The sequence below is a fragment of the Amphiura filiformis genome, chromosome 3, assembly GCF_039555335.1.
Source record: "Amphiura filiformis chromosome 3, Afil_fr2py, whole genome shotgun sequence".
In the NCBI taxonomy this organism is placed as follows: domain Eukaryota; kingdom Metazoa; phylum Echinodermata; class Ophiuroidea; order Amphilepidida; family Amphiuridae; genus Amphiura; species Amphiura filiformis.
In genome coordinates this window covers 20,528,905-20,543,217 of record NC_092630.1, presented here as the reverse complement: position 1 = coordinate 20,543,217, position 14,313 = coordinate 20,528,905, and the positions used below count along the sequence as shown (strand labels likewise).

At 37.7% G+C, this 14,313-nt stretch overlaps 1 protein-coding gene across 1 annotated transcript in view; it reads right to left on the bottom strand.

Moving 5' to 3' along the window:
* LOC140148183 (uncharacterized) overlaps window positions 1–14,313 on the bottom strand; it is a 49,496-nt gene that overhangs the window by 14,344 nt on the left and 20,839 nt on the right. Inside the window, 5 exon segments of the mRNA XM_072170043.1 lie at window positions 136–260; window positions 7,977–8,075; window positions 9,875–10,002; window positions 10,487–10,620; window positions 11,607–11,703. Coding sequence (XP_072026144.1) covers window positions 176–260; window positions 7,977–8,075; window positions 9,875–10,002; window positions 10,487–10,620; window positions 11,607–11,703 — 543 coding nt within the window. The 3' untranslated portion in view covers window positions 136–175.

The following is a 14,313-nucleotide window of genomic DNA, read 5'->3' as shown; positions in this document are numbered from 1 at the left end:
GGAAACTGGTGAAAAATTATCTTCAGTGAACTCTGAAAAACAAGAAGTCTCACCCTACTTTGAACAAATTTTGAATCTATGATGAACGTGCAAAGATAGAAACAAAAAAGCCTGCTTGTGTAGACATCAGCTTACCTTGTGGATTATAAAGCTATAACTTGGATAATGCAGGATGTTAAAACACTGTTCCCAAGGCATCAAACCACGCTATCAGACTGCTATCAATTACTGCCAATTCCTTAAACTGATCCAGCGTGATTCTATCGGGATATAATGCAAAAAAAATGAAACATTTCGTCATATTAGTACTAGAAGGCAGACTTCAAAATTAACTCTTTTTTTTTTTTTTCTTTCTACTGATGACTGTAAAATCAGCTGGCATATGTAATGTATCCAAAAAGCAGATATAACGCCTGGTATTGGGGGCAATTTCTGGAAACTAGAAAGTGGTCTGAGCATGTTTTAAACAGCTTTATAGAGTAGGGCAAAGTACACTGACCAATATGCTTTTTGTTTGAAGCAAATTGGATATAAAGTTTTCAAAATATAGCAATTTATCAGACCCATGGCTACTGGTCAGTGATCTTGAACTTCCCACACAAGAGATCTAAGGGTGCCATGTTCTTTGTTCATCACACGTTTTGTCAATCAATATCTTTGAAGATAAAATTAAATTTGAGGATTGCTCTGATGCGCTTGACTAAACTGGCCTCAAAAAGAAACTTATAATTTTTCACAAGGCCATATCTTAAAATCCTCTCCATAAAAATAAACAAAAATTGCACACAGGATTACTTCAATACTCTACTCTAAACACATGTCAGTAACCAAGCAGTTATCCAACTGACATAACAGCAAAATGCACGGACATGGAACAGCTTCCTGGACCAAAATTCACAGCCCAACAGATTTCTTTGGCTGGGTTTCAATTATTCGCCTGTACATGAACAAAAATTACACACAGGATAACTTCAATACTCTACTCTAACACATGTCAGTAACCAAGCAGTTGTCCAACTGACACAACAGTAAAATGCACTGACACGGAACAGCTTCCGGGACCACATTCACAGGCGAATAATTGGAACCCAACAAAAGAAATCTGTTGGGATGTGAATTTTGGTTCAGGAAGGTGTTCCATGTCAGTGCATTTTGCTGTTGTGTCATTTGGACAACTGCTTGGTTACTGACATGTGTTTAGAGTAGAGTATTGAAGTAATCCTGTGTGCAATTTTTGTTCATTTTATGAAGAGGATTTAAGATATGACCTTGTGAAAAATTATAAGTTTCTTTTTGAGGCCAGTTTATTTTAAGAAAGGTGATTACACATTGATTTTGATTTAAAATCAGGGTACCATCATATCGATATTTTCGAGGCTCTTACAAAGTATCTTATGCAAAATCTTACTTTGTAGCTGTGAAATTTCTGGAAAGGCAATTCCCCTGGGGTGGTGGTGTGCTTTTTGGGTGGGCTCGTTGTGGTGGTTGGGTTGGTGGGGTGGGGTCTGGCATTGAATCCCAGTTATCATGGTGGACTTGCCTTTTCATACATGCCTGCAAATATTGGCTTTCTGATTAATATTTGTGCAATAATAATTTTTGATTTTTGATAGTATCATATTTTAGTTTTTTTGATATTTTGATGTTAATAAAGTTTATTGTATCTATACAATAAACAAATTTACCCCCTGTGAAATAGACTAACCCTGGTCCAAGCTTGTGCTCGGACAAATCAATATGATTGATTTATTGATTGGTTGCATAGTAATGGCTTTATGCAAGAGCCAATGGGTTTAGTGACTATTGTTTGGCGTAGCCAATGGGAAGTGGTCAATAGCCTTGTGATACTGCCCAGTTGGTCAGGGATTAGGCACATTTGCTATCTGTCATGGAAAGGAGTAGGTTTGGTCTCCAATGTGAAGAAAATTTTCCCACCCACCACACCCAAAAAATTAGGTCATATCCCAGTATTCAATACCTTTGTGGACAGTTACTTAGGAGCAGTAGTTGGCTAGGAAGGCTTCCATATCGTGACGGGATATAGAGGTACATAGACCTAAGGGGTATTGCAGTCTGCATTTTAATGGTAGCTACTGGGCATGGGCAAATTACTAGGAAGAGGGCGGTTAAGCTGACCAAGGGAGAGGATTCAAGAAGTGCACATTTTAACTTCTCTTGGAGAGGTTAGGCGCATTTGGGTATACAGATCTAGGCGTTCAGGAAATCCCTTTAAAAAGGGCTCTGTAGCTAGCCGGTTAATACATTGCTGTTAACTTCTTTTTAAGAAGTTGGGCCACACTTGCCGAGTGTGGAAAGGGCTCGAGAATACCCTGGAGGGCCCTGTATCTTACAAGAAATTAATTTGGGTTAACTTCTCTGCAAGAAGAAGAGTTGGGCCACACTTGTGTGTGTGTGTGTGCAAAAGGGCCAAGGAAATTCCCTGGAGGGCCCCGTATCTTACAAGGAATTAATTTGGGTTAACTTCTGCAAAAAGAGAAGTTGGGCTACACTTGCATGTGGGCAAAAGGGCCAAGGAAATTCCGGGGAGGGCCCCGTATGTTACGAGGAATTTGTGTTAACTTCTTTACGACCCAAGAAGTGGGGCCACACTTGCGATGTGTGCAAAAGGGCTCGGGGTAATACCCTGGAGGGCCCCATATTCATTCATTAATTCATTTTCATTCATTCATTTCTTTCATGCATTTATGTATTGTACAAGGAATTAACTCATATTCAACTCATTCATTTTCATTCATTCATTCATTTCTTCATTGCATTCATTTATGTAACTTTCAAGGAATTAATTTTGGTTAACTTCTCTATGATAAGAGAAGATTAGGCCACACTTGTGTGTGTGCAAAAGGGCCCGGGGAAATTCCCTGGAGGGCCCGTATCTTATACAAGGAATTAAGTTGGGTTAACTTCTCTGAGAAGTTGGGCCACACTTTGTTCCGGAGAGGCTCCGTACTTTACGGATAAGTAATGTAGGCATGGGCTCGGGAAATTACCGGGAGGGCCCCGTATCTTACGGGTGAGTAATTTAGGAATTGGCTCGGGAAATTCCTGGGAGGGTCCCGTATCTTACGGGTGAGCGGACACTGTGTGTAGATGGGAACAGACTCTGTATTTACGGGGAAAGTAAGACTATCCAGGTCAAAAATTGTGGCGGTAAAAAAGGGACAGGGCCACAAATTTTATCTTGAATCAATTATATGAAAATAATTGGATCACCATAGGTAATTGCATAAGTGTTTACAAATAGTAATAATTCGTAACTAATAAATTTGAGAAATAGTGCATGAGAAGTTGAACGAAATATGTCAAATATCCAGATTACTTTCCTGAATGTTTCCGGCTTCAGGTAAGTAGGATTAATGTATATGCACTTTTCTAAGGAATTTATATTAAAGGATTGACTCAATAAATGTATGTAAACTTCTCTTGAGAAATTTTCTCTTGAAAAGTTAAGCCAAGTTTGATGTATTGGGCGGTACCCTTTGGGTCCGTATTTTATTGGATGTTAAATCCAAGTCTGGTTTACAAATAAATGGAGATACTCCTGACGGATATGCCAGCAAAAACTTTTGAGTAAAATGTGCCTTATTTCATTTGGGGGTAATGTGTACAATGTTTAAAAATGTTAAAGAACCCCTTTGGAAATAAGCCCTTTTTAGGGCTTAAAGGGTTATCCTATGCATATCTGCAATTGTATTGTATATTGTAATTTTAAATGTAATTTTAATGTCTCTTTTATATTCTATGTTTTTTAATGTGAACTCTGTAAATTGAATGATATGCATGAATAAACTCAAATCAATTCAAATCAAATCAAATATTTGGGTTTTGCCTGGGAACTATCAGGCAGAGTTAGATATTTTTCTTTTCTAGTATTACCGTTTGGTTTGACTACCACTCCTTATATTTATACAAAATGCTTTTAAAGGCCGCTATAAATATCTGGAAAACACATTAAGTTGGGAGCTGTACAAAGTTTGGTGGTATAGAGGTGAACATTGACTTGATTATATTTTAAGCCTACTTAATTAGGTTGTCCTTGAAAATTTGCCTGGTCAACTGGATCCCCCCTTTAAGCATTTTGGTGAAATAACCACTGGTGACCACTGGTGAAGTACTGGCGTAGCAAAGGTATTTTTGAAGTTTTGTATTTAGATGATGGATGGGTAGAGAAGACACTAAAGAAAAGTGCAACCTTACAGCGCAAGAGTGAAACAAGATTTGATTGATGTCGGCTTGGTGTTCTTCATAGGTGTTAGATTGGTTAGGTTTTTCATGGAATCCCTGTGAGAGTTCTTTGAGAGTTACACAGAGAAGAGTGGATGACATGCTTCCATTCTTACCTTGCAAGATAGTTTTAAACAGGAAGTTGGCTACCATTTATTACAGGGAAGATAATTTCTCTTTCTCCAGTGGTAGGATCCATTGCATTGTTCAAATCTAGATTTTTGCACATGGAAATGCCAGCCAATTATACATATAGGTGATTTGAAACCTGAAGCGAGTGCAATGGGATCGAGTGTATTTGTTATCTAGTGATAACAGGCTATAGAAGAGATGGTCTTCTGGAAATCTCAATTGCATAATCTGAATGAATGCATTATTTGTATATTCAGAATCACAGGTTCTTATTCATTCAGATGTTAGTGCATCAGGTTGTGGTGCTTGGACCGTGGCCTGTGGTTGCAGGAATTTTCACCAGAATTGGGAAGATCAGGAGAAAGGTAAAAGTTCGGCTTGGCGTGAACTGAAAGGTGTTGAACTTGCTATTGAAGCGTTTGCAAATTGATTAGCAGGTGAAACTGTCAAGATGCATACAGGTAATGAGAGTGTGCATCATCACAAAAGGTAGCATGATTATTATTTAGTGTGGTTATAATATTACAATGGTGTCAATGGTAGATAAAAATTCTTCTCATCACATACAAAGCTCTCAATAGCCTGGCTCCATCATACATCACCGACCTTCTTACAGATTACACACCTCGCCGCACACTTCGTTCTTCTTCGCAATGCCTCCTTGCTCCTCCATCCAGTCGCGAGGTATCGACCTGCTATTACGGCAATAGAGCTTTCAGCACATCAGCTCCCAAATTGTGGAATAGCATTCCGATTGAAATTAGGAATGCCAACTCTCTTGCCGATTTCAAGCGTTTATTGAAGACTTATCTTTTTAAATTTCCTACTGTATAGTGCAATACATTTGTGCTGGGAATTGTATTATATTGCATGCCCTTTTTAAAATCTTGCTACTGATCTGTACCATTTTATATGTTGTATTTTTAACATTGAACTCAACTGTGTATTATAGACGCTTGTATCAACTGGTTTTTAACATGTTTTTAAGATGTAGTTTGTAATAGGTTATCTTTTTAAAAGCGTATTTTTAAGCTTGTATTTCATTCTGATATTAATTATGCATGTTTATAATTTGATTTTGCTTTGATGTATTTTATTGTACAGCGCTTAGGGGCCTCTGGGCATCAAGCGCTTTATCAAATGCTGCTTTATTATTATTATTATGTTCAAGGGGCATGGGAGGCCCACGGATTGGCTCTTATGCTACATCAGTGGGTCTCTTATGCTTCTTGCATAGGCAGTCCCACCCATCCTTTGGATGGAGTTGGTTTGTTTTGCTGGAGTTCAAATTTGTTTTGCCATGTATTATTGCTGTTGTGTATAATTTTGTTGGTGTGTGGGAGGCTCATGGATGTGTTTACATTGACGAGTCTCTTACACACTCTACACATGCATCTCCATCGATGGTTGTGTACTGTTTCATTTGGTTTTAGTGTGCTTAAATTGTTATTTGAGAATATTAGTGCCATTTTTATCATGTAAAACTGTATTTTTATCTTGCTGTATATTTATTTATTGATGATGCCGGTGTGAGGTGCACCGACAATCCCCCTTGGGGATTTTGTCAGTGGGCCTCTCACTGGTGTTACTCTTAGCATTTTTTCTAAACTTGTTTGCATGCAGCTAGTCTGCTATTTTATGCTTTGTATTGTTTGTATAATTCTTAAGTTAAAATCATTTATTGTAAATTAAGTTTGGTAGTTTTTAAATCTGTAAAGCGCATTGAGGAATCTGAGATTCACAATGCGCTATATAAATACTGTTTTATTATTATTATGATTTATGAATTACAAGAGTTAAGAGTGGCCTTTTTTGAGTTTTGCAAGGCACACAGTATCAACCTGCGAGTGCAGTGGATTCAAAGAGAGGAAAACACATGGCAGATTCTCTTTACGCAATATGATTTTGACGATTGGGGAGTTTCAGATAAGTTATGGGGGCCGCATAGAGTTGATCGCTTTGCGGATAATTTAAATTGCAAATTGCTGACCTTTAATTTTGGTGCATTGGTACTAGCCAATTAAATGCATCTGCAAGAAATTGGGCAGACATCAACAATTGGTTAGTTCCTCCAGTGTGTATGGTCAGGTATGCAATGAAGAATCTTCAGGCTTGCAAAGCAGTAGGTACTTTGGTAGTGCCAAAATGGGCATCAGCTTTGTTTTGACCCTTACTTTATTTATTTCTAGCAGCAGCCCTTTCAGACATATGGTTACTAGAACTATTAGAGTCAGTAATCCAAAGTTCATTTTTGTGCAAGGGAAGAATTCAAATTCGGTTTTTGGTACCACCAAGATGAGCAGCACAGTATTGTGAGGCGGCCTTTTACAATTTGAAATGGCATCGTGATTGTAATTCTGACGTTATCAACAATCCATGTGATGCCAAATTTCTCAGATGTTTATTGGAAGGCTTGAAGTGAAACCAGTATCCAAGAAGGACCTGGTAACTCCGGACATTTTCAAAAAGATTACTCTCAAATTCGGAATGGGTTCCAATCAACCTCATGCATATTCGTTTGTATGTGATTTGTTTTAATATCTATTATATCTTAAGCTGGATTTTTACAGAACAGCAAATTGATCAATATTTGAGAATGTGGTGTCGAATTATGTTCAGGGAGGGAGCTTGGGTTGTTATCGCAGAGACAGGCTCTATAACCTTTCCTGTTATGATAGCCTGCCCTGTTATGATGCTAAAGTGCTATGTGCAATTAGGTAGTATCTCAGTGAGAAACTTCTATTTATACCAGTTAATTTCTTCAGATTGAGGAATGTGCATAAGTTGAGAGATGGTCTTATAGCAGGTGTAGAAATTTATTGAAGGAGGCTTTAGATAGTGTAGGGATAGATGCAAAAAAGTGCAGTTTGCATAGTCTGAGAGCAGGGGGCGCTACAGCAGCTGCTTCAGTGCGGGTGCCCAACAGGTTGTTCAAGAAGCATGGAAGATGGAAGGATCAATGGATGGTTACTTTAATCTTCTTTCTGTGTCTACGCAATTAGGACTATAGTAAGTTCAAGAGTTTGGTATTGCGTTTTTGTATTCAATGAGTTATAAAATTATTAATATTGATTGTGCATTTGAAGAGAATAAGAATGACCTGAATCTATGTATATATCAATTTGTGTTGGCCCATTTATTTCGCCCATTCTTTAATTTGTGATAAGAGTAGGGCAGAGTTTCCATCCATACTCACGGCTGACGAGCTATATTCCCCAGTTTGAGAAACTGTATATTGTCGTGTTTGCCAAAGACAAGTAGCAGGTGCAATAGGAAATTGTTTATTTCCAATTAAGCTTGCGAATCAATGATTCCAACTGGCAACCTAACACTAGCACGCTGCTCCAACCAACTGAGCCACAGAGGCATGCTGGAGAAGAGCGGAAGATTGAAAGGTATTAGGTTTGAATCAATGTACAGGTTGCATATTCAAAACAGGAGCCTTGATGGAGAAGAATTGCTTCATACCTTTATGTTAAACATAGTACAATGAGTGTGCACTACAAGCATCTTATAACATAAATTGCAAATGAAAACTGCATATCTTTCAGCACAATTTTTCAAATGGAACATTATTCTTCATCAAAATTGGTGAATCTTACCTCTCTGTTAGCTCCACTTTTGCCATCTTGAAGACATTCTCAACCATTTCTTCAATTGCATCTTGTGACATAGCCTCCATTACTGGCCACATGTCTTCCCTGAAAAAGAATAAACACATATTGACCTGCTAAAATACTATCTCACACTTCTTGTGGCAGTAGTTTCAGATTTAACCCACTGAGCACTACCTGCAGATCTAACATTGCCTCTGATTGGTCAATAACATGATATCTTCATTTTAATCACCAATCAGAATGGAGCTTTGCAAATAATTCACCCCAATTTTTGTGTATGGTGAAATTATTCTATCAATGTTGCTGATTGGTCCAATTGATAATGAAAATTTCTTTTTGACCAATAGGCAGGTAGTGTTCTCTTGGGGTTAATCAAACACGCCCTGCTGGGAATACATGGTTTAAAACTTATAACAGAGAAAGGGCATTCATTTATAGCAGGTGGTGTGTCCTCAAAAGTTGTTGACCCGATCATGTGACTAAATTTGCATAACATCAACAGTACAAAGAATGAATGCAAATTTATTTCCAGAGGAGACGACCAGTAAGGCCAGCATTGACATCACCATACAAAACTAATTTAAAACATCTACAACAAGAATAAGTATATTTAGCCTAGTATACAAAAAGGGGCTCCAAGAATTAGTTATAACAAGGAGGTTCTCGAAAGACAAGTCTCGCCTGTTTTGCCGGCCCCCTGCTTTAACGTTTGTTCACCTTGGGTACTTCCAAACACTTTGGAATAACTGGAAACACTACAGAACACCATAGAACACTTCTGATCACTAGAAGCACCCCAGAGCATCCCAAAACACTTTAAAACCCCTCGGAACACTTTGGAACAGCCCAAATTGCTCTGGAACACACCAAAACACTTTGGAACACTTCGGAATAGCCCGAAATGCTCCGGTACATTTTGAAACCCAAAACATTTTGAAACACCTACAACACCTAGAAACACATTGGAACACCCTAGAACACTTTGGAACACCTGGTCTACTTTGGAACACTTTGGCACACCCTGGAACACTTAGGAACAACTTAGAACACTTTGAACAACTCAGACCACTTTCAAACAATCGGAACACTTTGGAACAATTCAGAACACCCCGGAACCATTTCTTAAATAATATCGAAATATCACACCCTGGAATTCTTGTTGATGCTTGCAGAAGTTTTTCTGGTCCTTTTCTTTTTAGTAAGATTGGAGAATTTGGAGGTCTGCATCATTAATTTTTATATTATTTGTGCGGGTCACTCAGTACAATAGTCAACACAAATTTACAACTTGACTCAAATTACCTTTGACTCATTTTTGGTAGCTACAGGATTTGAACTTTATCCAAAATTTTAACCAATATGTCACATAGATACATACACCCCAACATATATCCATACAGAAAAGTGATAGGCTCTTACCTACGTCACGGTGAGATTAGAACATAAAAATATAAGGTGTATCAGAAATGGTCCCATGTACCCTTCACTTATTTTAATTATATTTTTGCCTTACATGTATATCATCTTTAAAAAATCTACTGGCCTGCCAGGCCAGCATTGTTGAATATTTACTGGCCTAGGCAATGCAGAACCTGTTAGTGCGAGGCAACCTTGGCCAATGCTTAAACCGGACCCTGTCCCGATTCCTAATAAACTAAACTGACTCAATTCACCAAATATGACTGATAGTACTTACCTACTACCAGGATTACCAGGAAACGGCACTTTGCCACTTGCATTAGGTGCCCCTCCTGTATCAGTTGGAATAGGAATATACTGGCCTAAGCAATGCAGAATCTGTTAGCGCGATGCCACCTGGGCCACCGCTTACACCGGACCCTGTCCCGATTCCTAATAAACCAAATATGACTGAAAGTACTTACCTACTACCAGGATTACCAGGAAACGGCACTTTGCCACTTGCATTAGGTGCCCCTCCTGTATCAGTTGGAATAGGAGCGCTAAACAATGATGAGACTGGCCTGCCTTGGGTATCATCAAAGTTGGCCATCTGAGAAGGGAATAATAGTCCAAATGAAATTGTTACTGGTCAATAAGTACAGAACTTATAAGGCCAAAAAAAAAGGTTTGTCTCAAAGCTTGCGCGCACATTTGTAAAATCCCACGATTTGACAAAAAACAAATGCTGAAAATATTTTTATTTCAAAAAAAAAAATTTTTTTAGTTTTTTAAAAAAAAAATCGAGGAAAATCAAAATACAATGAAAAAAAGTCGGAAAAAAAAAAAAAAAACAAATCGCATTTCGCATTTGTTTTTAAATTTCTTGTGAGCTTTGCAACAAACTTTTTTTTTTTGGCCTAACAAAATGGATATAGATAAGCTGTGATTCATGGTTTTGATTTAAATACAATGCTTTGTAACCCACCACTTGAACATGATTTAGCCAAAGCAAACAAAGACTAGAGGTATTTAAGAATAAATGCTTATTTTGCATAATCAGGTCATAATGTCATGATTATTATTATTTAACCCACCATTTCTTCCTCACAAGCCTTGACAACATCCCTAACTAATTCAATGGTAATGTAGAAGTATGCCTTGAACATCTTGCGCAGATTGTCTCTACTTAAAGTACCCTCACCATCCAAGTCGTAACCTTCAAAAGCATCTGAAAAATAATCACCAGTTATCATGTAAGTTATCTAAAATGTAAGGTTAAGTCATGCTAGAATGATGCTAAAATCACATGTGCCCATCCATTTTACTTGATCGCCAACACAAGCCTGTTTTTAACTTCTCAGCATATGCCAGTACCATTTACACCTTGGTGGAGAGAGTCAATAGAGGGATACCTAAACACAGTGGCACTGCTTGCATTTGGGTCCATCCTTCATGTAATTATTAATATACCAAATTAATGTTAATTGACCTTAAGCCTTTGCGATAGGACCCGAGATGTCGTCATTTGACGTCAAATGATGTCAAATGACAACATCTTAGCTCTACTAGCAAAGGCTTATGGGATTTACTGAAAAGGTCAAACCATTGTGTCAAACGAAAAAGAATGAACAGAAAGTGTACTGTACATTCCAATGCAAAATTTCACTACAGAGGTACTCCAGATCCGGGGAATAGGAGTGATGGATGGAGTAAAAGGCCAGATGTCCAACCTACAGAATACGCAGTAAACAATTCAATAGTAAGGTTCAGCAGATGTAAAAAAAAAATATATTTTGAAACGTGAGGGAGGTCATCAAATAAGGATGAAATTCAGATACTTTAAAGTGCCTTATTTTTGTGCACATCATTTTTTGCGTTTTATCAATTTTGAATTACATCTTGTGGTAGCTGCATGGAGCACAAAACTTGGTGTTCTGAGAAAATGTAAACTTTGACATTACACTGAAACTGGAAGACATTAACAACAAATCTGAGGATGAAGAACAACATAACTGAAAATTAAACAATAATGTACATAAAGCTAGTGTTGACACCCCAACACACCCCTAGGGGTGCGTTTGTGACTTTCTTGTGTGTCAGTCTTTGTAAGTATAATACACACCTTGAGTGTCTTTTTTGTCATCTTATGTGTCTATCTTGTGACTTTTTTATGTTATCTGTCTGTTTAGTGTGTTTTTGCTCTGAAATACTTACATGCAATCTTCTCTTCTTGAGATCCTTTAACTAGTACTGATAGTCCATTAATAAATTCTTCAAAATCTATGTATCCATCACCATTTATATCATAGAACTGTAACACATGAAAACAAACATAATATTAGAGTCACGCGGTAGCCGTGACCAGCAAGTTTTTAAAAAAAAGACTGATAAAGAAGACTAATAACAGATGCTCCCGCGAGACTATATTTACACATAACATTAAAACACTTGACTTCTATTGTTCGATGTTATTTTTCGCTGGGTACAAAATGTATCTAAAACCATGCTAAATGTTATTTACAGTCCCAGGTGTAATATCGTGACAACTCATTAATTCCAAAAGGGCCACCATTCCTACAGTCAATCATTGTTCGTAATAAACAAATATTTTTGCTTCCATTTCACGCGGTATTTCATAGCGAAAATTAGTTGCAAATCATACTGATCCAGAATTTTTGGACACTGCTACAGGTCTACCTGGTTATCACCTTCACACTACTTTTTCAGATTCACTTCCAAATATACCCTAGCAGATTCCTGGATACCCTACATACAAATTCTGAGCCCCATTCGCCAAAAAATCAAGTTTTTCACAATTCTTTTGTTCTTATCGGACGACGCATCCATTTATATAATAAATGCTGTATTTCGACACAGTATTTTACAGCAGAGGTCCGTGGCCTAATGGTTAGTGCGCTTGACTCCAGATACGCTATCCCGAGTTGAAACCCGTGACCAACTAATTTTTTTTTCAATGTTTTATTAAACAATTTATTGTCATTAATCAAGGATAACATAATTTTAAACATCCAGTGCTATTGTGATATTATTTTTTTTATTAAAGCAAGTTGTTTGATTTTCATGGAAATTGTTTTTTGTGTTAAGGGCCTATTTAAAAACACAGCATAATGTGATACAACACCATCAAGGATCAAAAGAAATCTGAATAACACAAGAAACCAGATCAGGTATTATAGGGTATGCAATACGACGTTACTCATTGTTATTCTCATTTAAATATATTTTGTCCTACCACGGGCAAATTCGCATGATAATAGGACAATGATGATTGTGATATGTATATATGAATGGTTGTTGAATCGATTAAGAGACCTGACTCTCTGTCATCTTCAGCTATCGTAGAACATGACAATTGTCATACCGTCCCGGTAGGTTGATTACAAACACTCTGTAGGTGTGGAAAATTGTTCCGCTAGTATGGAAGGCCAGCAGGAAAAAAAAATCCAAATAACATTTATCAAGCATATATAGTACGGAAACGTCTATGTGACACAACTTGACAAGATAATTATCTTGCCATGTCAACTTATTATCAGCATTATGTCAACATGACGATATAAAATATCTCGCCAAGACAACTGAACAAACAAGTCAATATGGCAAGATAAATTATCATGCTAAGTCGACATACCAAAAATGGATGTATTCTTCCCGAAATAAATTATTATGCCAAGTCAATTTAGCAACAAATTAATGTCTACATAGCAGGATATTTTGTCACGTCCAGTTGACTTAACAAACAATATAAGTCAACATGGTAAGATAAATTATCATACCAAGGAATAGTAATTTTGGACACCGTATAATTTAAATTATTGAAAACCATCCTCGGGATGTAGAGGAGGGGGCGGCCCGAAATTAAAGGTAAAATTAAATCTCAAAAGACCGCCGACAACCGCCGCTCAATAGGGATATCCAACTAGATTGCCCCAAGAGGGCTACAAAGAACCACAAACCGCGAATTTCGATATCCAGCTAGATTGCCCGCAGGACTCAGGAACCACAAATCTTGAAATATGGATATCCTGCAAATTAAAACCACAAACCGCGAAAAACCGCCAACAACTGCCGCTTAATAGAAATATTCAACTATATTGCCCCAAGAGGGCTACAAAGAACCACAAACCGCGAAATTTGGATATCCAACTAGATTGCCCGCAGAGGGCTATAAAGAACCATAAACCGCGAAATATGGATGTACAACAAGTTTTAACTATAAATTAGCCCTCGATAGAGGGCAAAGCTTGAAGGATTAGGGAAATTATAACCACGAACCGCGAAAGTTGCCTTAACAAACAAGTCAACATGGTAAGATAAGTTATCATACCAAGTAATAGTAATTGTTGACACCGTATAATTTAAATTATTGAAAAGCATCCTCGGGATGTAGAGGCGCGGGCGGCCAGAAAATAAAGGGAAAATCTCAAAAGACCACCGACAACCGCCGCTCAATAGGGATATCCAACTAGATTGCCCCGCAGGGCTACAAAGAACCACAAACCGCGAAATTTGGATATCTATCTAGATTGCCACGCAGGACTCAGGAACCACAAATCTTGAAATATGGATATCCTACAAATTAAAACCACAAACCGCGAAAAGCTGCCAACAACTGCCGCTCAATAGAAATATCCAACTAGATTGCCCCTAGAAAGCGAAATATGGATGTCCAACAAGTTTTAACTATAAATTAGCCCTCAATAGAGGGCAAGGCTGGAAGGATAAGGAAAATTATAACCACGAACCGCGAAAGACCTCCAACAACCACCTCAATAGAGATATCCAACTATATTGCCCAGCAGGGCTACAAAGAACCACACACCGCATGAAATATGGATTTCCAACAAGCTTAAACAATAAATTAGCCCCGATAGAGGACAGGGCTTGAAGAATAAAGGAA